The 22,719-nt window shown below is 40.5% G+C and overlaps 1 protein-coding gene across 2 annotated transcripts in view; it reads right to left on the bottom strand.

Annotated features, from left to right (window-relative positions):
• ZNF407 (zinc finger protein 407) overlaps positions 1-22,719 on the bottom strand; it is a 334,843-nt gene that overhangs the window by 304,814 nt on the left and 7,310 nt on the right. For both annotated transcript variants that reach the window (XR_008331522.1, XM_053396659.1), the window contains exon 2: positions 6,536-11,307. Coding sequence is in view for 1 of the 2 variants with exons in the window: in XM_053396659.1 (XP_053252634.1) it covers positions 6,536-11,240 (4,705 nt within the window). In the remaining variant the exon portion in view is untranslated. The remainder of the gene's footprint in view (positions 1-6,535; positions 11,308-22,719) is intronic.

Here is a 22,719-nt window from a genome sequence, read left to right as displayed (position 1 = left end):
AATGCCTAAAAGACTCCCCCCATCCCATGCCCTAAATTAGGCTGGTGAAACGAAGAACACTTGGGAAAAACCAGGAGTTCTACCCAGAGCCTTTTTTCCAGTTCTGGCACCTCTCAGGTGGCCACCAGTGCCATTATAAGAGAACAAGGAAGGCGTTGGTGGTAGGTTCTGACAGCTCTTTTTCTAGAAAAATAGCACTGGTTGTATCCAAAGCAGTGCTGAGCAATGCATCCATGACTGGACACATTAGCTGGCTACGTCCCCAGAAGTTGACTTTTTGTCCTGGGCTAATAATGCCCTCAGTTCTTAGTATATGCCAGCTATCCTGAGGTGCTATTTTGAACCTGGTCCTGGTCCATAGCCTTCTAGTAGAAACATGTAAGTTGATCTCAGAGAGCTGAAGCTTGCCCATCCCCGCCATAGAGCTTTGCCACTGTATGTCTTCCATTCCTTACCCTGTCTATTATCTATGGCTAAAACTCCCAACTATGCCTTGGCAATTAGTGCAATTTCATCTTTCCAGTGCACCACGCCAATATCCTTCCTACCTCTTAAATTAATTCAAAGTCCTTCCACTAAAATGTTGCCTTTTGTTTCAGTTTTTAGCAGAAAATAAGAGATGCTGAGAAGCCAGTTCTTGAGAAGCCAGGCTCCTCCCTCCATCAGCTGTTGCCTCAGGGCAACAGAAGAGAAGGAGAGAGAAGGGATACAGGTACATTCCCATCCATGCAGTGGAAAGACTGGTACCTTTCAGCTCCTCTTCTCCTCGATGTTTCCATCCCAGCTGCTTCTTAGAAGAACTGGTAACTAAAAACTAGTACCTGAGTTTGCTTATTTCCCCCTCCATCTCAATCCATTTTTCTTTAGGGTCATGTCTTTTTATACTGCAAGCTGCAGGGGTAAGGACTGTCTTGTTTTCACCAATCTGTAAACCACTCTGTGAGTCTTTTTTTGGCTGAAGAGTTGGGTTGTTGTTGTTGTTTTTTAAAAAAATCAGATCGATAATGACCCTTCATCTCCTGCATCCTCACTGCATCACTATCATTTTCTACATCAATCTCATAGGTCATTTTCACAACGCTCTCCTTTGGCCGCCTTCCCTCGTTCATTGCCTCAAGTTTGTCTGCTCATTTGTGCAAGCTCATCTACGGTGTGCTCATTTCCTCCTTCCCTGCTCCCATTTTCATGACATCAAGACTAAAACTCCATCTCAAGTCCCTGAGCAAAATCAACTTTCTCCACAAAGCCTTGCCAAATCCATGGTAGCCAAAATGTTCTATGCTTCCTTTTTCCCAAGCTCATTATTCTCCTGTCCTCTTCCTTACACTTTTGTTTTATTTACACTGTAAACAGGCATCAAATTAGACCAGGAAATAACCGATTAGCAAATAAATGGATGCTAAGTAAGTTCTACAAATTGGGAGTTACCATTTCTCTTAATGGAATTTCCAGCTAATAACTGGTAAAACTCAAATCCCAGCCGAATTACAAACATAACATTTTCGTTAAAGGATCACACTTATTTTATAACCCACCTTTGAGAAGAGTTCTTACAAAATGGCTTCAGTTCTATCTTTCCTTTTAAAAGTTTGAGAAACTGAAAAACTAAACGCACAAACAACCAAAGTAAACATAGTGAAGCACACATCTCCCCAGTTTTGACTTTTCCATGACTACTATGCCATTTACTATCTACACTGGTACCTCTGGTTACGTACTTAATTCGTTCCGGAGGTCCGTTCTTAACCTGAAACTGTTCTTAACCTGAAGCACCACTTTAGCTAATGGGGCCTCCTGCTGCTGCCGTGCCACTGCGGCGCAATTTCTTTTCTCATCCTGAAGCAAAGTTCTTAACCCAAGGTATTATTTCTGGGTTAGCAGAGTCTGTAACCCAAGGTACCACTGTATAGCTTTAAGACCTCTCACTTTTTCCCACAGAATGAATAATGTTTCAATATCTGATGTGCCCCTTATTTTAAAAGAGACGATTCCCATTTAGGCCACATATTCACATTCCAAAACCTTGATGGCTTCACCCAAAGTGCAGTTGCTCATAGCATATAAATGGGGCTACAAATTGAATAATAACAATATTTAATAATAATTTCATCTGCTGTCATAATTTTGTAGTCCAGGAAGACTACATTTTGTTGCTATTCGATCATAACTCTGCAAAGGTCTTTAGCTGTAAATTATCTTCAGAATCAATGGTGTTACTTAAAGCTTATGAAAAGGGAGATGGAAATGGAAGAGTGAAGTCCAGATCTTGATGAAGACAAATTACTTCGTACAACTCTCATCTCAGAACCACTGTCCTAGCACCACTGAGCAGCAGAGATAGATTAGCCAACCCAGAGATTAAGGATCCCTTTTTGCATCATGTCAGCAACATGGAAACAATTTCCCCATAGCAAGATCCCTTTCTGCTTTGATCGTTGTCAGACAGTTGTCTCTGTACAGCCAGGGTAGGGCAGCTATAGTCCTTCAGATGTTGCTGGACTGGAACTTCCATCAGCCAGCTGATATTGTCCTATCTGGGCAACAACTGGTGGGAAAAGATCCACAAGACCGGCTTCACCCATGTGTTTGTAAGTACAGATGTTTTCATAGGCAAGTGAAATCTCACCATGTTGAAGCTGCTCCCACACCACTGAAATTAATGCAAGAAGGATCCCTAAATAAAGGGATTAAGGGAATGTTTTAAGAACAGTTGAAGTCTCAACTGAATGGCTGTTCTATGTAGCCTGGAGTACAGAGAGTATGAAAGGTAGGTAGGGCCCATGTAAGCATTTTCCTCCCTCATTTCTCAATGTTTCTTAGTGTGTTAAATATACAGCACTAGTTAAGTCTCCATCGAAACCCTGCTTAGATTTTTAAATAAGCATTAACTCTGAATGCCACTTACAATTCAGTGTCACAGATTATTAAATCAATGTTTGCTACCAGTTTCCCTGCAATGTCTTTCTTCCTCCTCAACACATCCCCACTGTATGGTAAAACTGAAATGTTCTGGGAAATTACAAAATAACAGTAATATTGCATTAATATTTTGAAATTCGTTTGGTGATCGTTCAGAAGACATCTTCATAACAAGAGATTTCTCAGGTCTCCAATAGTCCTGTACAACTACCAGAATACCAAAAAAACCCACCAAAAACACACACAGTGGTTTCAGCATTTAAGCACATGAATATTGGAACACTGAGTCTTGAAGACATTAGTATCTCTGCCAAGCACATGATTAACCCTAACATTTGTGATTCCCACTGAAATCATAAGCAAGGAAAGCACAGAGATAGGTGAATATATATTTTCAGAATTCAGGCTGCTAATTAGGCATGCAAGACCCATCTAAATTGGAAGTTGAAAAGTCCTCTACCTTTAACCTTTCTGTTGTTTTTCTTGACACTTCCTCATTTTCACTTGTCAAAGTGTGATGGACTTGCTTGTTATCCGCTACATTGTATAACCTCCCCCTTTGCTACGTGAGAAGCTTTGGAATCAGGGAAAGGAAACTCTCTTTATTTTCCACAATTTGGAATCCCTAGTTATTGGCGAGGGGGAGGGGGGATTTTGAGAGAGAAACACTTTAAATAATGGCATGTAAAGAAGCAATCCTGCAATCCTACACATGCTTACCTAGGAATAAGTCCCATTGAACTCAATGGGCTTCACCTCTGAGAAGACATATGTAGGATGGTGGCTTTGCAAAGCTGCAAACCCATAACCACCTGCCTGAAAGTATGGCCCACTGAATTCAGTGGGTTATACTTATACGTAGACATATTGGATTGCACTGTAAAGCTGTTATACTAAATGCAGATGAACCCAGCATCTGCTTCTGCTGTTGGTTTGCTCCTTCCGCTCCGCCTGCAGGAGCATACATTGTGGTGCTCTTCCTTGGCCTCTCAATCTTGGCGTCCAAAACCCATTTATTTCTTTACAGAACTGCTTTTATTGTGCCGAAGATGGGAAGAAACATTGCATAAAACATTCAGTAAATCAGAAAATATGAAGAAGGGGAAGAAACCAGGAATTGGAGGAGGAAAAACCTCTTCCAGTTAACTATTAATAAAAATACCAGCATTACTATTTCATGTGCATAAGCAAAGTTATCAGAAAAGCAATTCATTTTAAAGGTGCAGTGAGAAAGAGAATAGATTAAAACCTCTTCTGTAACTTTTCCTCCTCAAAAATTATTTGCAAAATGAAATGGTAGATATGTGTTGTCACCCAAAAAAAGGTTCCTTTGCGGTACATTCACATCTAATGCAAAGCAGAATAAAAATACACTCATTGATAAGACATGCACAAGATGTTAAAAAGTGTGCTAACTTTTACTAAATGTTACAATCAATGATGTAACTTATGTAAGTAGGGTTGCTTTGTCATATATTGATAGTTACCTCACTTTCACATCCACATTAACTTGATTTTAAATGCAATTAATACATATAGTCAAGGAAGACTAATGGACTACATTCTGCACTTAACCTGGTGGACATTTTCAAATGGCACAAGTGACCAGTGCAAACCTATTTTGCATTGTAAACGACTAAATAAATCTTAATGGATTAAGAATGATCAGCTATCAACACACAAGGGAAATTAAGTGCTGAAATGCCTACATTGATTATTTTAAATTATTAGCCTTACTCTGTTCTTGAATTTGTATGCTTTTAGTGAGCTTTAACACATTTACAAGACTTATTGACTATAATTACAAGAGAATTCAAGTAATGGACACATCAATTATAAGCAACATGTCTTGACCAGACAGTTGCATAAAGAATTCTAAAGAGAGCTCCATTAGCATCTTCCCTGTAGTTTTATTCCATTTTATCTGCCTTAAGAGGGCATATAAAGGGCTTATAAAAACTGTTCTGACCATGTGAACAGTCTGTGCCATCGAAAAACTCATCACCAAATTCAATTTTTTAAAAAAAACATTTCCTGAAACGATCTGCACAAGTATAGAATTGGCTTGCTAAAAGAAGGCTGGGATTCCTAAGCTGATGATACTGATGGTTTGCAAGAATTAATACTTTAGTTACAAGAAGACACCTGAAGATGCCAGCTTTCTGCAACTGAATCTTAAGTACATAGCTCAGCCTCAGCTTTGCTTTCTTCTATGGAAACAAAAACTATTTCAGGATTACACCAAAGAATATTAATATTCTTTTATAATATTTTGCATCTCTTACCTTTTCATTTTCTTTCTAGTAACTGAGCACTAAGTTTCAACCACTGCATGAATTTAAACTATAGCTTCTATAATAAGCCATTATTTAAAAGTACAGTAAAATAAACCTTACAGTTTTAATGAAAATATGTTCATTGAAATGTGAATTTATTATTCAAATCCACTCATAAATTCAACCCAGAGAGACACCACTTGTCTAAGCAGAGCTCAGTGATTTAGAAAAGCTGTCTATTTAAAATAAAGAATGTATGGCAGGTTTATAGAAACATAGCAGTGAATTTTTACATAAATTTAGAACTGCAGCTTATGCATTTTCGACAAAAGTGTTGTTTTAAATTTTTCCACTTAATATAAAACATAAAAAGAGAATGGAACATGTGGCACAGCACAGAGTCTAAATCACCAGGCCCAAATTTCACAGGTGCTGCGTTGCCTCTACTACTGCCTTCTAAAATGATGGCCAAACTGCAAATCCCATGATAACCTTACATGCTTGTTTTCAAAAATCAGCATTCTCTACACAGCAATGCAGCAACAAATACCCACCATTCAACCATTAAATGTGAATGGTGGTTTCTGAATCCAAACCAGGTAAATTATTTTAAGCATTAGGCTAGCATTGCCACCAACTTGTCAACAGGTTGCTGCTTTGGGAAAAGGAAAAGCCATAAATGGTCATCACCTCCCACCCTGTAGGGGTGAATTACTCATCACTAATTTTAATCCTAAATTCAACAAGTGTGTGTTAGCAAGATTGTAGCCAAAACACATTTGGTCCCTGGGTCTGAGGTTCCCTACCCCTGTAGTACTGCCAGATCAGATGGCTCACTCTCCACACCTCAACATATCAGTAGCACTTAGGTAGTGCTTTCCTTTATGGTTTGACTGTTACAACATTAATCAGAACTGTCTAAAGAAATGAAGGAGGGGGAAGGTATAGATGGAGGCCATTTTTATTTTTTTAAAACAAGTTTGCAAGCAACTCTAGATTAGGCAAACAGTCATTTGAAAGGTAAATGTTCTCCAAATCATATTCAGATAATAAGCTGGGATCTGATTAATGAATTATAATGAGTCTAGGGGATATAATCTGTAAGAAATGAAGTGACAAAGAGAAGATCATACTCAAGAACTTTCAATAAATTCTGTTTAAATTCGTGCTCCTTGGCTACTAAAGAGTACTCCTGAAATCAAGCAGTGAACATGAGATTAATATAAATTTGAAACTCTGGAGTAATTCATGATTTAAAAAATAACAGCAGCAAGGAGTAGCAAGGCCTTAACTCAACTTCCATTTGCAAAGCACTACCTGCACCATTCGTTGATACATACCTGTATGGGTTCGAATGTGAGCCAGAAAGGCCATGGAATTGCTACTTCTGCACATCTTCCCGCAATATTTGCAAATATTGCCTTTATTTTCTTCTCTCTCTCGGTTGATTTGCTCAGTATCTTCAACAATGTACTTATTGACTTCCCGGAGCAGCTCTTCATGTTGTTCTTTAATATGAAGAAATAAATTTTGCTCCGAATCAAAAGGCTCTGTGCACTTAACACATTTAAAGGTGGCGCCCCCTTCCGGCAGTTCTTCGACACTTGCTTGTTCATTTCTCATGTGGCCCGCACTAGCTAAATGCTGGTGCAGGTTACTTTCGGTATAAAATGACTTTCCACACAGTAAACAATGGAAATGTTTCTCTTTCGAAGGATGTTTCATAGCTATGTGAACATTCAGGCCACTCAAGCCGTCTGCTAAAAAGCCACAGTCATCGCAGCGAATGCGTGTTGATTCCCCAAGTGGCTGCCCTTCTGCTTTCTTCTTCTTTCCACCACCTTGTGGGACATCCGCTTTCAAAGCTCTCAGCCCACTCAGGTTCTGTCCATCAGCAATGTGATCAATTGGCTCACAACCATCTTCATGGCTTTTTAATTTTACTATAGAGGAATCAAACTGGCCACCATTTTGCACTGCTATCTCCTCCTTCACTCTGCCCTCAGCACCGGCAAAAGCATCTGATGCCTCGTTACTTTCTTGAACGCTTTCAACTATTGAGACCTCTGAACCCCAAATATTGTTTAATGATACTTCGACCTCATGTTGTTCAGCTGACAGAGTTCCTTCTTCCTCTATAGCAGAACTCTGCTGGGTCATTTTCTGTTCCTGTAAATTATGTATAGTTTTCATAGTTCCTTCAGTATTTTCATCAATAGTTTGTTGCTCTAGAGTGCAACATGTTTCTGAAATGATGGGCAACTGAATTTCTTCATTTTTCACTTCCTCAGCAGCTACTGCAATACTCTGAAGTTCTCCTTCAGAGTCTTCCTCCATCTTATTTGAGATCAAATTCATATCTGGAGAATCTTTGCTAACAGCTAAGTTTTTACTTCCAGTTTCTATGGTAAAATTAAAATTTGACGTGACTGTTCTTTGATCTTCCACATTTTCCTGCAGGACACAATGAACTGTTTCTTTAGGTGTGAACACCTCATGAACCTCAACTACAGCTTTTGGGACATCTTCTTCACTGACGCCCTCTCCCCTGCCTTGGTCAACTCCATCATTTGTCTCAACATCTACAGTATCGGCAACATAACCTTCTTTGGGAACCTCTGAAGGGGCACCATCTTCCGAAACCAAGTAATTAAGGGCTTTCTTTACTTTCTGAGTGACCTGCACATCCAGACATTTCTCCTCAACGGTGTTTTGGTATTTTGTTCCGTCCAGAATGATCTGAATTTCATCTGTGGGTTGCTGCTCCTTGCCAGTATCGGCCACATCTGTCTCTTCTCCAGAGGTGTTGCATACATAAGACTGCCTTTTTATTTTATGCTTCTCTGTTGCTGCATGTCTAATCATCTCTCGGCGAGTAACTGCGTAATAGTCGCAGGCCATGCAATAGTATTCAAATTCTTTAGTGTGCTTGCGTTTGATATGTACTTCCAGAGAAGAAAATGAATGTGCAACAAAGCTGCAATGAGCACACTTGTTATCATTTGTGTTTAATGATCTTGTTTGAGCCAACGAGTCCCTAGCTTGGTTAACGTTACCTAGTTCTTCAATTATATGCTGCTTTATTTCTGAAGGGTTCTGGTCTCTACCCAATTCAGAAAGCTGAGGCACATTTTCACCTTGTACTTGTATAGCATTGCCCTGATCATTTCCCTGGCTTTCCAAAACAGCATTGTCCAAGGGTGAACTGCCATGGTCAACAAGTTCATTCATACCTCCTGAACTATTTATCTTCTTGCTACTGGCTTCAACATTACCTCCCTCTGGGCACACTATAATCTCTATGTTTTGTTTCCCATTGGCTTCCAAACGGCCTTTATGCTTCTTTGTAGCACAATGGCGTTCCATATCACCTTTCGTTACAGTATAATAATTGCATACTTTACATAAATAGCTGTACTGGTGGCTATGCTTTCGTCGAATGTGAACCGTCAGGTTTGTAACACTGGAAGCCAATAAGCCACAATGAGGGCATGTCCGAGAAATGGTGCCTTTCGGCCTTCCTCTCTTTTGCCCGCTACCCAGAACAAGCTCACTGCATTTCAGCATTTCACCTGATGGAAACAGTTCCTTGTTTATCGATACATTCTCCAATGTACAGAAGGGTAACGGCACGTTTTCATTTTCCGATACAGTCTTTAAACTGCCATAAGCAGAAGGCTCTGTTGCTTTTTTACCATCGCTTCCACCTACACATACCCTTTCAATACATTCCTCAAAGCGTAAGCCAATATTATTTTTCCTGGCATTTTCAAGGTGTTTACTTCTCTTGATGTGTTTTTCCATTCCTTCTTTGCTTAATGAGTAGAGGTTGCATGCTTTGCAAAGGAAATGATATTCCTGAGCATGCCGAAGTTTTATGTGCCTGGTAAGAACTGAGGAAGACCTTGTTTTATAAAAACATTTTTTACACTGAAACTGAGTTCTGCTCAGGACAGACTCCTTGAACTCCTTAGCAGGATGTATCACCAAGGGCTTGGGCATTTCTTCTGCAACCTTTGGAAGAACACTTGTCTCCACTAAAATGCAAGACGCTGTTTGCTGAGTCGCATTGCTAAGTGGGCGAACTGTATTTCCTTGAGCTGATAAACTTATATGTTCTTCAGTTGTGTTATGAACTGCTACTTCCTCTTCATTTAGAAAATACAAACGGCAGGTAACACACCAGTGGGACATGCCATGCTCATCACGCATGTGCTCCCCAAAGCTTACCTCATTCAGGGCAAAAAATGAACACTGAGGGCAATTTATCTTGCAATCACCCATGCAATGGTTGTTTTTTTGATGGTGCAGTTCAAAGTCTTCCTTGGTTCCACAAGAATAGCCACATGTCTGACACTGGAATTTCAGCTCATCTGCTTTATCTCTGTCAACATCCAGTTCCAAAACTGTGTTTGGCAAAGTACATCCACAATGAGTACAAGGATGTGGACCCTTCTGGGCCTCAACAGCTTTCTTTGGAGAATTATCAAGTTCCAAGGTCATAGAAGAGCACGCATTGGCTCCATCTGGATCAAGTGATAGTGTTCCTGTGTCAGCTTTGCACAAATTCTCTTCAGTTTCTAAAACTTTTAGGTGCACCTGCGATGTATCACCTTGACTGAAGTCTGTCCTGATGCTGTGCTTTAAGGTGGAGTCAGGCCTGTTTCTCTTACCTAATCCCAAAAGATTGTAGCGTTTTTTAATTTGCTGGTTTAATCTGAAAGAACCACTTTGCTTGAAAGTTATTCTTCGGGAAAAGATATTTCTGTTATGGGGAAATCTATCAAGTATTCCTGTGGTGTTTGAACTGCTAATTGTCTCTTGACTACCTTCAGCAGGTTCTGATACATCTGGATTACATTTGGAGGGCCCTGACACTTCTTCTAGCTTTTCAGAATGGGCATCACCATTTCCACCCACACTGGAGAAAAGCACTTCTTCATTGGTAGTGTTCTCTGTGGTTTCTGCAGAAATATTTTTTGATGACACCATTTCAACGAAAAGTTGGTGGCATGTTTTAAACTTCTTCAGCTTATTGCTTGAAGTCTTTAGTGGATTTGAACCTGCATTCCTTATTTTTGGTTTATTAAGTGCAGATTTTGCTTGCACATTCTTTTCCTTGACTAGGTACTGCTGTTTTTTATGAAATGGCTTTTTTGTTAGTATCTTGACAAAGCCTCCCCGGGCAGCAAGATTTTGTCGGCGGAGGTGTGTCTTGCCAAGGAAATGAGCTTGTAGAAGATCTTTCTCGAAAGACTGAAAACCACAGAGATTGCAAAAATACAATCTAAGCTGTCCAGCGGTCGGCTTGCTATGTGTTTGTAAAGATGGAGTGCATTCTGATTTATCAGTACAATGTAGGTTCACCTGTTGTTCGGAATGCTGAAGGTGGCTTTCTTGAATATGCTTTTCTAAATCTGGGTAAGTGGAAAAAATCTCCTCATGGGGTTTGCACTTAGAAATGTTTTCAACACTGCTGGTTGCACAGCTAAGACTGGCTTCATCGTTTTGAAAAGAAGATGTGCATTCTGGAAGGGGTGTTTGGTCAACTTGGGTATGCTCATTTTCCACATGTATTTCCTGTGTACTATTGTCCTCAGATTTGAAATCATGCTGCACGCATAAAGCATCACTACTTTGACAGGCACTTATAGCTTCGTCTTTTATAGTTTCATTTCTTGTATTACTTGTCCCATCAACACTACCTTCACACCTTGTGGCATTCGATAGTTTGCCTTCATTCTCTTCAGCATGTTGCACAACAGTAAGCTTTAATCTTTTTGAGACAGGTTCATTTTCAACTATGTTTGTTGCTATACAGTCTTCAATTGCTGATTTGGATAATGGTCGTTTGGCTGTGGCGCACTCTTCATGTTTTTCCCCTGGGTTTTTCTGTCCTTCAGCTGAAAATGTGTCTATTTTTGAGGTAGAAAAAGAGTCGCTGTGAGCTTTTTCAGCTAACACGTTTCTAGCAGCTTCTTGTACTAATTCATTTTGTACATTCTCATCACCTTCATCGTTCTTCTGATTTTTTTCAACATCCATCCTTAATGAAGATTGTGTAGAGCACAATTCAAAATAAAACGATTTAGCTCATCTGCTGTAGGGCTATCTAAAAAAAGAGAGAAAGGGAGAAAAAGAATGGAAGGTTATTAGTTTCCTATGTACATAAAAACACATAGCATTTTATTCTAATGCAACTAATAACTTGTTGAATACAACCTACTGTTTTAAAAGGCTATAGGGACATTGTTAGCTAATTATTTTGGTAACATTCTCAAAGCAAAACATGGCCATACCAATAATGTCTAAACATCTAAGGAAGGATTATCTGGTTCTTAAGAGGACAGTTGCACAGCCACTATGGAACAGAAAGTCTATCGGTATGTATATACAAGTCTCTCCTATTAGCACAGGATGCTCATCAATGAGAGAAGCAAATTTTGACTCTCTTTGAAAAACGTAATACTTTTAACAAGACTGCAGCCTTGAGATCCATTATTCTGAAACATGTAGCTGTTGCTTAGTTCCAGTGCTTGCTGATTTCAATAGGACTGTAGGCTTTAAATGGAACTACTCCAGAGCGAGTCGTTTCACAGCTGTGGCGTAAATAATGTGCCCATTCTGGGAATTCAAGTCTAAAAAGTGTGACCTTTGTTTTTGACAGCCCTGACACAGTACTCCAAGATAGCATGGCATTCAGTTAAAAGGGCAACGGGGAAGGAGGGGAGAAAGTATCCTTTCCTGAAATTAGAAGTTTCACAATTAAGAAACTAACTGTCCTCAAAATGAAGAAAATATAACTGCCTCAAAATGACAAAACTAGATTTAACAGGAAAATCTTAATAGTCCAGTTAACATGGCTGAGGAAAGTACACAATAATGGCAATAGGAACAAAGAAGTGACAAAATAGCATCACAGAGTTCCTAAGAAATTCGTCTCCCAACCACCAAACACAAAATTGTTCCCAGTGCTTCCTGATTAGGCATGCAGGAAATTCACAAGTTGACATGCAGCCGAGATAGCCAATATGATATTTTCCATATATGGTTGGACTCCAACACTCACCATCCACAGCCAGTATGGCCAGGGATCATGGGAGCTGTAGTCCAATAACCCCTGGAAGGCACCATACCACCAATATACAGCAACAGGAGGTACACAGCCATTTAATCCATTCCAAACCCTGACCTACATGCACAGCACAAATGCCAGGAAGAACCAATAATTCTTCCATCACAAGTTGATTAAAAAAATCAGGGTTCTCAACTTCTGGAAGCCCAAGCAGCAGTTTGCCAAACCACCACCATTTTGCCAGGGATAATGTCATGCAATACAAAGGGGTTGCCAGGTTTTCCTTTAATTCTGCTGTCAGCCTTGGGGGAAAAACAACAACTTGAGGTACTTCTTATATTCACAAAGTAGATTAGTTTTTGACAGAGCACTTGATACAGAATCAACTGAGTAGGATTCTGCAGTGATTGGGGCACACATGGTTTCTCTTCAGACCAAGTCCATAAACAGATGCGAGAAGATCATTATCTTCTTCCAGTTCTAGGATTTGCCTCCTGGAAGGCTAATTCTCCAGAGAAGACAACAAAAACTAAATTGAAGGCAACCGTGCTAGTACATAAAGAAATATGGAAAGAACAGCACTAGTAAAATACTTAAACTACCAGTAAAATGTATGGCCAGCTAAAGAACTTAGAGGTAGTAAACAAGTAGTGATCTATCCCAAAAAAGGGTTGCTTCCTACTTTTATTTTTAAAAAGTCCTAAAGGTATTACACTTATTGTTGCCCTTCCAATTATTTCTAATGGACTAACACAGCTGCCTGCATTTTTATCTGTTTTCAGATAAATTACTTGGTGGTTTTCTAGTCACACATCTTGCTGTCTCCTACTGCCGACCTCCCCTTTTAAGCACTGGCTTCAGTTTAGAAAACTCTGCACATCCTTTTAGCTGCAAAAACAGCTGTGGGGGCACTTGATCTAAGGGTGCTCTGTGAACCGCATTGGAGTGTTATTCCCCGAACCAATGCTGTACTATGTCTGTAATCATTATTCCTCTTCTGTTAGATATGCCACCATAATTAGTGTAGGCCAGCACACAAGGGAGCTAGTACAGCCTTTCCAGCCTTCTGTGCTACCTTGCATGATGGGGCAAAAGCCAGGTTGCTCTGGTTAGCCTACCGGAGCTGACATATATAAAAAACTTTTTTTGGTGGCGGGACTGGGTGTGCTGAAGAGAAGCGCTGAGCAAAAATTGCTGCTGTTTTGCCCTGATGCAGTACTATGTTCCAGCTCAGTGATGTTCTGGGACAATCAACCTAGCATAGGTGGCTAAAACCATTTGGTGGGTACCATACAATGGGCTGCAAGTGCATCCACCCATTCCTGTAGGCCAGGCTGCAGGCGGACGAGAGCAAAGTAACGGGCAAAGTAACTGCTGCCGCCACTGCTATCTCCATTTCCCAGTGGGGGAAATGCTTGTCTGGGGCTCCCTCAAACCTGGCACTAACCAAGCTGAGCAGCTTAACTTCCCTTGCGTAGCACAAGGGCATCCTTGAAAAGATACTGGGCACTTTTGGTTTAGGAGAGATGACAGCTCCAGCAGCTAAGGCTGTGGTTGGGTTCAAGCATGGCTGAAGTTGTCCGCTCACGCAAGTGCTAGGAAGTTTATCTCCTGTGCAATGAACTGCTTCGGTGCAGAGGTACCTAAGGCACTGGGCTATTAGGCCATAATCTTTTAAGTTATTTCAGTGGAAGCTTAATGCCACAATATCCTCAAGAAAAAAAAAGGGTAGTATTTCACATTAGATTTACTATTAGCGTAGCTGTAAAACTTTGAAGAAGAAAAAGGGGGGGAAGCCGCATGAAATAAGAAGTCAGCATAAGAAAAGCATTCTGATGACACCTTGTGGCCACTTTACACAAGGGGACAAAGACTAAAATACTGCTACATCGCAAGAGAAATTGTTTTGACTTAAACACTACCTTAAAAACGCAGGCTCTGCTCCCACAATGTGTTGTGAAACATATTTAATGTTTACATTCAATTCAAAAACAATCTGTTGTACATGCTTAAGTAATGCAGACTTTTGTGCTCAAAGCATTTATGTTTGCAAGTTTCACGTCAAAATGGTTTTCACTTTCATCTCCCCAAGGAAATGGTGATGACCACAGTTTGGGTTTAATCCCCATTCTTGCATTTGCAATCTAGCCTTTCGCTGCCCAGTTCTTCAGAAGCAGCCACGGGTCAGGTCTTGCCTGAAATTTCTCAGAAAACACGGGAGACCCGAAGGAGCATGTTCTGCTCTACAGGTGAGAGCTCTGAGGAGCTCCTGGGCTGAGTCTCAACTTATAAACGATAGGGAGGGGCTCTGGCTAAGAAGCTGCACATTTGTGCCAGACACAAATGCAGTTAGCGTGGTTACATCACTCCTCATTTGCTGAAATAATATAATATGGTTGAGTATCTGTTTCTCTACCTTTTCCCTAGCGCTCATGCCAAGGCTTGGAAGACTGAAATAGCTCTGCAGCCAGATATGTCTTCAGATCTCATATTTCTGCATGCGGTTCGACAAGGCAAGGAAGGAGGAATTCATGCCAGAGAGGGATGGTGGTGATGCACATGTTCGCAAAGCTGATTCCCAGTTTGCAAACCATCATTTGTCCCAAACCAGCACTGCATCTACCCTTGAGCCATTCAAGATAAGCCCGCAGTATTAATTCTGCCTCTCCTAAAACTATATATCCCCTAGTTGCTTGATATAAGATTGCCATTTCTTACTCTTTTTTTAAAGTAACTTGCATGACTTAAAATGGGCTCGGATACAAGAAGGAGGCAACAGATTTGTGAAAAGGGTAGCAAATGCACAAATTGAGTGTCATTAAACACAGACACATGAGAACCCATGTATATTGTGCCATTTTCAAAAAGGTTGTTTTATTATCAATGTAACTAATCACAATGAAGCCATCTCTTACAATCCAAGACATAATAATGAATTTTCTTTACAGCTGAGGAGAAATGGGATTTGCTGTTCCATATCAAACCAGAACAGGCCATATTAATTCTTCTTCATATTTATTGTTAAATGTAATTTTATCTATAAAATCAGTCATGAAATATTAAAAACTGAAACAACAGAATTTACATCCTTTACTTAATTTAGTTTAAATGGTCTACTCACTAAAGAGAGGGGGAAAGGTTACATACGTATTATTTCACTCTCTCCATTTTTCCCTTTAACTTTCCCGTTATAAACCATACTGCTTCTGGGATTTATAACTCAGTTGTAAAATTTCCACTCCATACCGAGTGTTGGTACACTTGTCCTATAACTTTCCCTTTTTTTTTAATGATCAATCTTGTCATGGGAAAAATAACTACTGGACAAAGTCTGAAGGAAAAAGCTACTAAACAGAAAAGTTATGGTTGAAATGTTAAGCGTGCTTACGTGAAAGCATGTTCTGAACTCAGTATGACTTTTTTCTGTGCTGATCTATTTAAGATTGGGAATTTTGGACAATAATCAGCATCCATACAATGCTCTCAGTTCTTAATAGTACAGTATAAATATGTCTAATAGAGCGACAGAGTACACAGTGCACCAAGTAATAAATAATTGTTCATATCTGAAGTTTCTGAACCAGGGTAAGAAACTAGATCTCACACTGCTGGCCATTTGAGGGTCTGTGTGTTGGAGTGGTATTAGGGGATTTCAGCCTCTGAATGCAGGGATTCCTGAAAAAGATACTGCTGTGCTTTTGCTGCCTGAGGGCACTGTGTCTGTGATAGGGCAGGATGATGCCATGACATTCCCACTGTTGAGTGTAAACGGTAGGATTTAAATGTAGGAAGTAATAAAATAAAATAAATAAATGTCTAACGTGGGTAGCATGCCGCTACAAGGTTGGTGTGAATTAGCGGCATTTTGATAGACATTGGCAGCAATTTGCATAGTTGCCATGCTCCCTGTATTTTGAAGCTTCTTCACAACTTTCCTGCTCAGCATGTGCAGGATTCCAACTATGTTACTACAGTAATGTTGTGCTGGCATAAGATGACTGCCATCATGGTGGGACAATAGGTTTTCCCAGGTCTATCACATTGGGAACTCTCTTCTTCTCTAGGCAACTAAAGAGAAAACAATCTTGGGTGCTGGAGTGTTCTCAATCTGAATTTCAACACAATCTCTCAAAGACCAAAGAGGGTTCAATAAACCAGATGTGTACATAAATGAGATCACAAAGGTTTCCATTAGGGAAGATCAAGGTATCCACTTGGAATTTGTTCATCTGTATCCTTCCCTCCCTCCACCCTATTTCACCCCCAAAAAAGGTCCTTAGCTACTTAAATTCAGTGTTTAGGTTTCTCAACAACCAGGCACTAGGATATCCCATGGCCTTTGGAAGAAGGAAAGGCTAAGGAGTAAACCTTACACAAATCCGGAGTGGAGTCCTAAGAGAGTTGGATGGCATCTTGTACGCCTCCTTCCAGCAACTCCTGCAGCCAAGCTGGTGCCAAATGTATTGCTCTGCTTTCCTCTGGAACCACATCAGCATGGCCAAGAAGGGGGTCTTGTCATCTGGGCAGCCCAAGACCTCCATACACACTGCCCAGGCTTGCACCCTGGAGAGGTTACTTTGGTGCTGCTAGCGCCACAAAAACAACACAGGAGGCAGCAGTTACGAGGCCTCTGCATCCACAGCAGGAACTGTGGTCCTTCAGTGGTTTGACTTCACCCCCTCTTGAGACAGACGGATGCCAACAACTCCAAAGAACAGTGCAGTGGAAGTTACAGATATACTTAAAGGGTTTTTAAAGGGGGGCGAATTCTACTTCAAACAGTGCCACATCGAGTTGCTGCACAGTTATTTTGATACAAAACCACAGATGCATGCTAAATTGCATCCAGGACACCTCCATTATCCAGAAGGCAACATCTACTGAGAGAAGCCAGGGTGTATCTAACTTACCAGTAAGGAAGAACTAATGGAGAATAATAGGTCAGTTTGGTATGAGCTATTTCAATTCATCATAGCCAGGAACGGGATCATTAAACACAGCAGTGCAAACGTATCAAATTACAAGAAAGACGACAAGTGAAGTTAGAAATAAAAAAATGTCAATTTTGTATACTGCTACTGTGTGCCCTTTTATTCATCATCATGAAGGTAAGGTTAAAGGACAAACTGCAGCCCTCTAGCACACTCAAGTGGGGGTAGCCACGCTCTCTGACAGCAAATCATATGAGTATATTACAGAAAGACAGATAGAGCCACTCTGGCAACAACATTGTCCAAAGTTAATTAGAGTCTCCAAAATGTACCTTTTAAATAGGTAACAAAATTCATTCCCCTCCCCCCCATTGTGTACAGCTTAGAGGCATATACTGAATATGTACCTAGCTTTCTGTACCTGTGACTGTCACACTATTGTCTTACAAAGACACTGAAACTCAAAAGTTTTACTAGCATGTGCTGAATTTGGAAATTCTCATCAATTTTTGAACAAGATAAAATATAAGATCACCACCACAAACTCAGCCATTGCATATCAACTTTAAAAGGCAAAAGAAACCCAGATGATGTATCTGCAAAAGGACCACTAGTGATTCTAAGATTCCAAAGAGGCCAGCAAATTGGTGCTATAAGAATGCATGGGCCAGTACTAAGTGGTTGCTCCTTAAGACAGAACAACTTAACAGAGGGTCAACCCTGCAAACTGGCTTGGTTTGGGAGTATATTGTTCCCTTTGTAGATTATTTCTCTGACAGAAGCACAGAGACTTCTGTAATAGTCTATGTAAGATCGGATCGCCGAAGATCGCCGAAGAATTGATGCTTTTGAATTATGGTGCTGGAGGAGACTCTTGAGAGTCCCATGGACTGCAAGAAGATCAAACCTCTCCATTCTGAAGGAAATCAGCCCTGAGTGCTCACTGAAAGGACAGATCCTGAAGCTGAGGCTCCAATGCTTTGGCCACCTCATGAGAAGAGAAGACTCCCTGGAAAAGACCCTGATGTTGGGAAAGATGGAGGGCACAAGGAGAAGGGGACGACAGAGGACAAGATGGTTGGACAGTGTTCTCGAAGCTACCAACATGAGTCTGACCAAACTGCGGGAGGCAGTGGAAGACAGGAGTGCCTGGCGTGCTCTGGTCCTTGGGGTCACGAAGAGTCGGACACGACTAGATGACTAAACAACAACAAGATCGGATCAAGGCATTTTGGTACCTGAAGCAAACCAGAAAATTGCACACACATTCCTGCCAGTTGAGATGAGAGGGGAGAGGGAGTGAAGATCAGCATCAGAATTAAAGGGAGTGAAGAATGAAAGCAGGGTGTAAGATAAGCTTGAAAATGAAGGGAAATAGTGAAGTTCAACCTCAGAATGAAAGGAGAAAGTGATTATCAGCATTGGAAGGTTGGCGGGGGGAGGAAGAGGAGAAGGAAGAGGTTGCAAAGGCGGCAGCAGGCAGATCTGCCACCCTTCCCAGGAGGCCCACTATTTCTCCTTGAAGCAATATGGAAATATATTTTTGTCCTTTTATGTATGGGGCAGATAATATCTCTGTAGGGCATCCTCAGGTGATTTTATCAGGTATGGTAGAGTAAAAATGCAGAGCCCACTATTACATTTTAAATGGCAGTGCTAAATGCAGAAAGACTGTATGTTTATTCTGGGCAACTAAAGTGAAATGATCAGTGCAAATGTTAGAGAAGTTTTAAAACCAAGATTGCTAAAAGAAAAAGGGGGTGTTCATGACTTTCTGGATACAGAAACAATCTGTATGATACTGTCCTGTCAAAAGATAAGCTTGAAACAGAGATAAACAGAACTCAACAAGTCAGACTTTGCTATTGCATGAGTTTGCAAGATCTGAGATACTGCAAGGCCTGTGAAATATATTTGGGAGTAACAGAATTTTACCTAGTGAATAGATTATCATGTGGAAGTTTTTCTATTTGACCTGATCACTCCTCCCAGGCACGGTATTCACCACGTGAGCCTGATATGATGATGATGATGATGATGATGATGATGATGATTTTAAAGAAGGCTCTCATGAAATATAAATAGGAATAAAAGTTATCAAATGGCAATAAGTTATTAGGCACGGGGAATGACTTTTTTGATGAGCTCAAGACTTCATGGTCTCCATGACAACCAAGGAGCTGTCCCAATATATGCAACCGATCCACAAGATATAGCTGGTGTTTTGGTAGGGATAGGAGGACAGCAATTAGGACATGGGAGATTGTCATGATCACATTTCTTTTTCTGAGGTTTTCACTTGCTGTTATAGCTTCTTTCTGCAGCAGGATGGGGAACATATTGGAATGGTCCACCTTTAGAGATCAATGATCCTTCAAAGCCATAGGAGAAGTTATGTTGGCATGGTTGTCCTCCTGTTGAAACCTTGACTATATGTTGGGATACAGATATGTCACAAGCCTTCGACATTATCATTCCTAAGTGTCATTTTCTAAGAGGCACAGTCTGTCTGGCTCCTTGTTACACCAAGGAACTGGGCTGCAAAAACAACAGCTAGAGCCAAGCGGCTTTAAAACTCAAAGAGAATCCCATGCAAAACAGGCAAAAGTCTATCCAGCCAACTCTGAGGCAGAAAACCAGCAGCATTTTCTCCCACCATCCTTGGAGACCTGTTCAAAGGACCTTCTTCCAAGTGGTTAGGGGTCTTCTTGATCTTGGACGTCCTGGGAATACAAAGTCTAATAGTGATTTGGATGCCACTTTACAGTATTTGCATCCAGAGCCCCACTTAATCATGTGTTGTTGGATGAGGTACTGTCACTGAAACTAGGGGTTGTTATCATTTCAGTCCCAGGTAAACATTATACACATCACTCTTAAACCAAAATGTGGTTCTCAAAATGTGCTACCATTAGAACAATTAAAATCAGCCAGTAAAAGAATTTAACAAAAGAACAATCTACTAGCTGTAAACAGCACTAAAACCAAAACTAAAAAGACCTGGGGAAATTAAAAAAGGTGTTCACCTAGGACTGAAAAGAGATTGCTCTCCTTTCATTGCATTCTTTTATTGGTTGCTTTTAAGTGTTTTAATTTAACGTACTTTGGAAACCTCATTTTGCTCAAAGAGTGACATATAAATGTTTAATAGACAAAATAATTATCAAACCCATACCCATTCTGTAATTCACTATAAATGGGAATCATGGAATAGTATTGCTCACTCATACAAGTGGTACAGTGCCGTAAATTTAGAAAGTGAAGTTTCCATTTTACTTGAAATTAAGAGGCATGCTGTGCTGTAGTTGCGTTTGGCAATTGGATTAGTAGCACTCCAACCGAGTTAAACAGTGCCTTCTTCCTATTAGGGTTTCTATTACCATATTGTTCTGTTTAAAGGGGGTAAAAGGGAGATGGAGGGAAGAAAGCGCAGGAAAGAAGAATGAAATAAATATGACGAACAGCAGGTGCAATGAAAGGCAGCGAGAGCCGAAGACACTGAGAAGGCCTGGCGTCAGCAGAAAGCAAGATACAGTAGCAGCAAAGTATTTATGCATTTGAAATTTTCATGTCTGGAAAAAACAACCCAGAACTTTCCCCATTCGTCAAAGAGGAGTCTCATTCAGAGTAAATGGCTTGAATCTCAATGTCTTCTTCACTCAGATTGCAATCACTACAAATTTAGGGAATACAGACATCAGCTGTCAATGAATGCACTCTCACAGGCTGTCAACCGCTTAATCGGGGTCTGACTTTACTGGAAAGTGTGAAATTATGTAATTACCCACGTTTGGCAATTCTGATGGCTTAGACAAATTACAACACCCTGAATATCTTGTTTTATAAAACAACATTTATTGGGGGGGGGGGAGTTGTCAGAGATATCCCTGCCTTCCCTCCTCAGCTTGGTAACACTTGTGTATCCCCCTTCCACACAATATAGATCTAATCTGATCAGGAAAATAGTCTTTTGAGAAAAATGTTAAAACTGAATTAAAAATAAGTCTACTATATCCTAAACACCATCACAATGTGTTTAATTTATGCAGTCCCAATGTACCCATCAGTTCAATATGAAATCTGTACACCAAAGAAATGCTAGCTGGTGCTCATGTAAAACGTGGCAATATTACTGTAAAAAAGAAATATTTAAAACTGTGAAATGACCACTGCAATAATGGGTTTTTCTCCAGGAAAACTGATCCCTGGGGCACAGAAGCAAGCAGAAAAGCACTAGCAGATATACAGCAAATCAAATTATGCTAGATCAGTCCCAAGCCAAAGTGCTTTCCAAGTTCTCCTGCACACATTCAACCAGACACAGCCAGTACACACCAACTGCAGTCCCCGACCAAAGAAACAAATGTTCTAACTGCTTGGAACTTCCCATTAATGCATACTGTCCCTCCCAAAAATAGTGAAGAACTAAACAACAGGCATGAGGCTGTCATCAAAAACAGAATCCCTATGTATAGACCTTCCTTCCCTCTTCAAATCTACTGAAAACTAATCATATGATGCATCGTCGTCATGTTCAGAGAGGGATGTACATGAATTCCGATGGAAACTGAAACTGGTACAGATATTGCCACTGTTAGTATATTTGCTCGGTGTCAGGACCAGATTTGCTTTATGCAAACACAAAAGGCAATTGTTGGCACTGGATTTAACACACACAGACACACACACACCCTAAAGCTGCAAATATTATGTAATTAATAACATTACTGAAAAACCCGAAACGAATTATGATTCGTGATACAGCGTGTAAGCAGCAATGAAATGGACAAAACCCTTCCTATATAGTGGGCGCTCGGGTTGCAAACGTGATCTGTGTGGGATGCACGTTCACAACTTGCAGTGTTCACAACCTGCATCTGCGCACACGCGGGTTGCGATTCGGCATTTCTGTGCATGAGCAAAGAGCGATTTAGCGCTTATGCACATGCACGACCGCTGAAACCCGGAAGTAACCTGTTCCGGTACTTCCGGGTTTCCGCGGTCCACAACCCAAAAAAACGCAACCTGAAGCATCTATAACCTGAGGTATGACTGTAATGGAAACATGTTGGATGGAAACTGGTATCACTGCATCCCTATGCTCTTGAGTTCCCACACTCCTGCCAGTAGCAAGCAATGATGTGAGAAAGCAAAGTGCTCATTGGGAACACATTAAGCCTCATGGGGACTTCTATTAAGCTTTATAGGTAAAGAGGAGAAAATTAGGCTTGGGGCTGCCATTATCAGCAGCAACCCAGTGCCTGCCATACTTCTGCCTCAGAGAACCACACCTCCCAACTTTAAATACAAAACAGCTTGGCTTAGAACAATAAATATTCCAAACCACTGTGTGCTTTGCTTTTTATCTAGATTTCAGAATGCTACGGCACAAGGACAAGCAACTAATGCTGATCCTATAATATTCACCCTTTTGAGAGAAAGAAAAAAGTTGTCAAGTATTCAAAAATTTCATGCATATGATAATAAAATTCATGAACCCTGGGAGGTTTGTTACCAA

This window comes from Podarcis raffonei, chromosome 7 (genome assembly GCF_027172205.1).
Source record: "Podarcis raffonei isolate rPodRaf1 chromosome 7, rPodRaf1.pri, whole genome shotgun sequence".
Taxonomy (NCBI): Eukaryota; Metazoa; Chordata; class Lepidosauria; order Squamata; family Lacertidae; genus Podarcis; species Podarcis raffonei.
The sequence above is the reverse complement of the archived record's forward strand: the minus strand, read 5'-3'. Positions and strand labels throughout refer to the sequence as shown.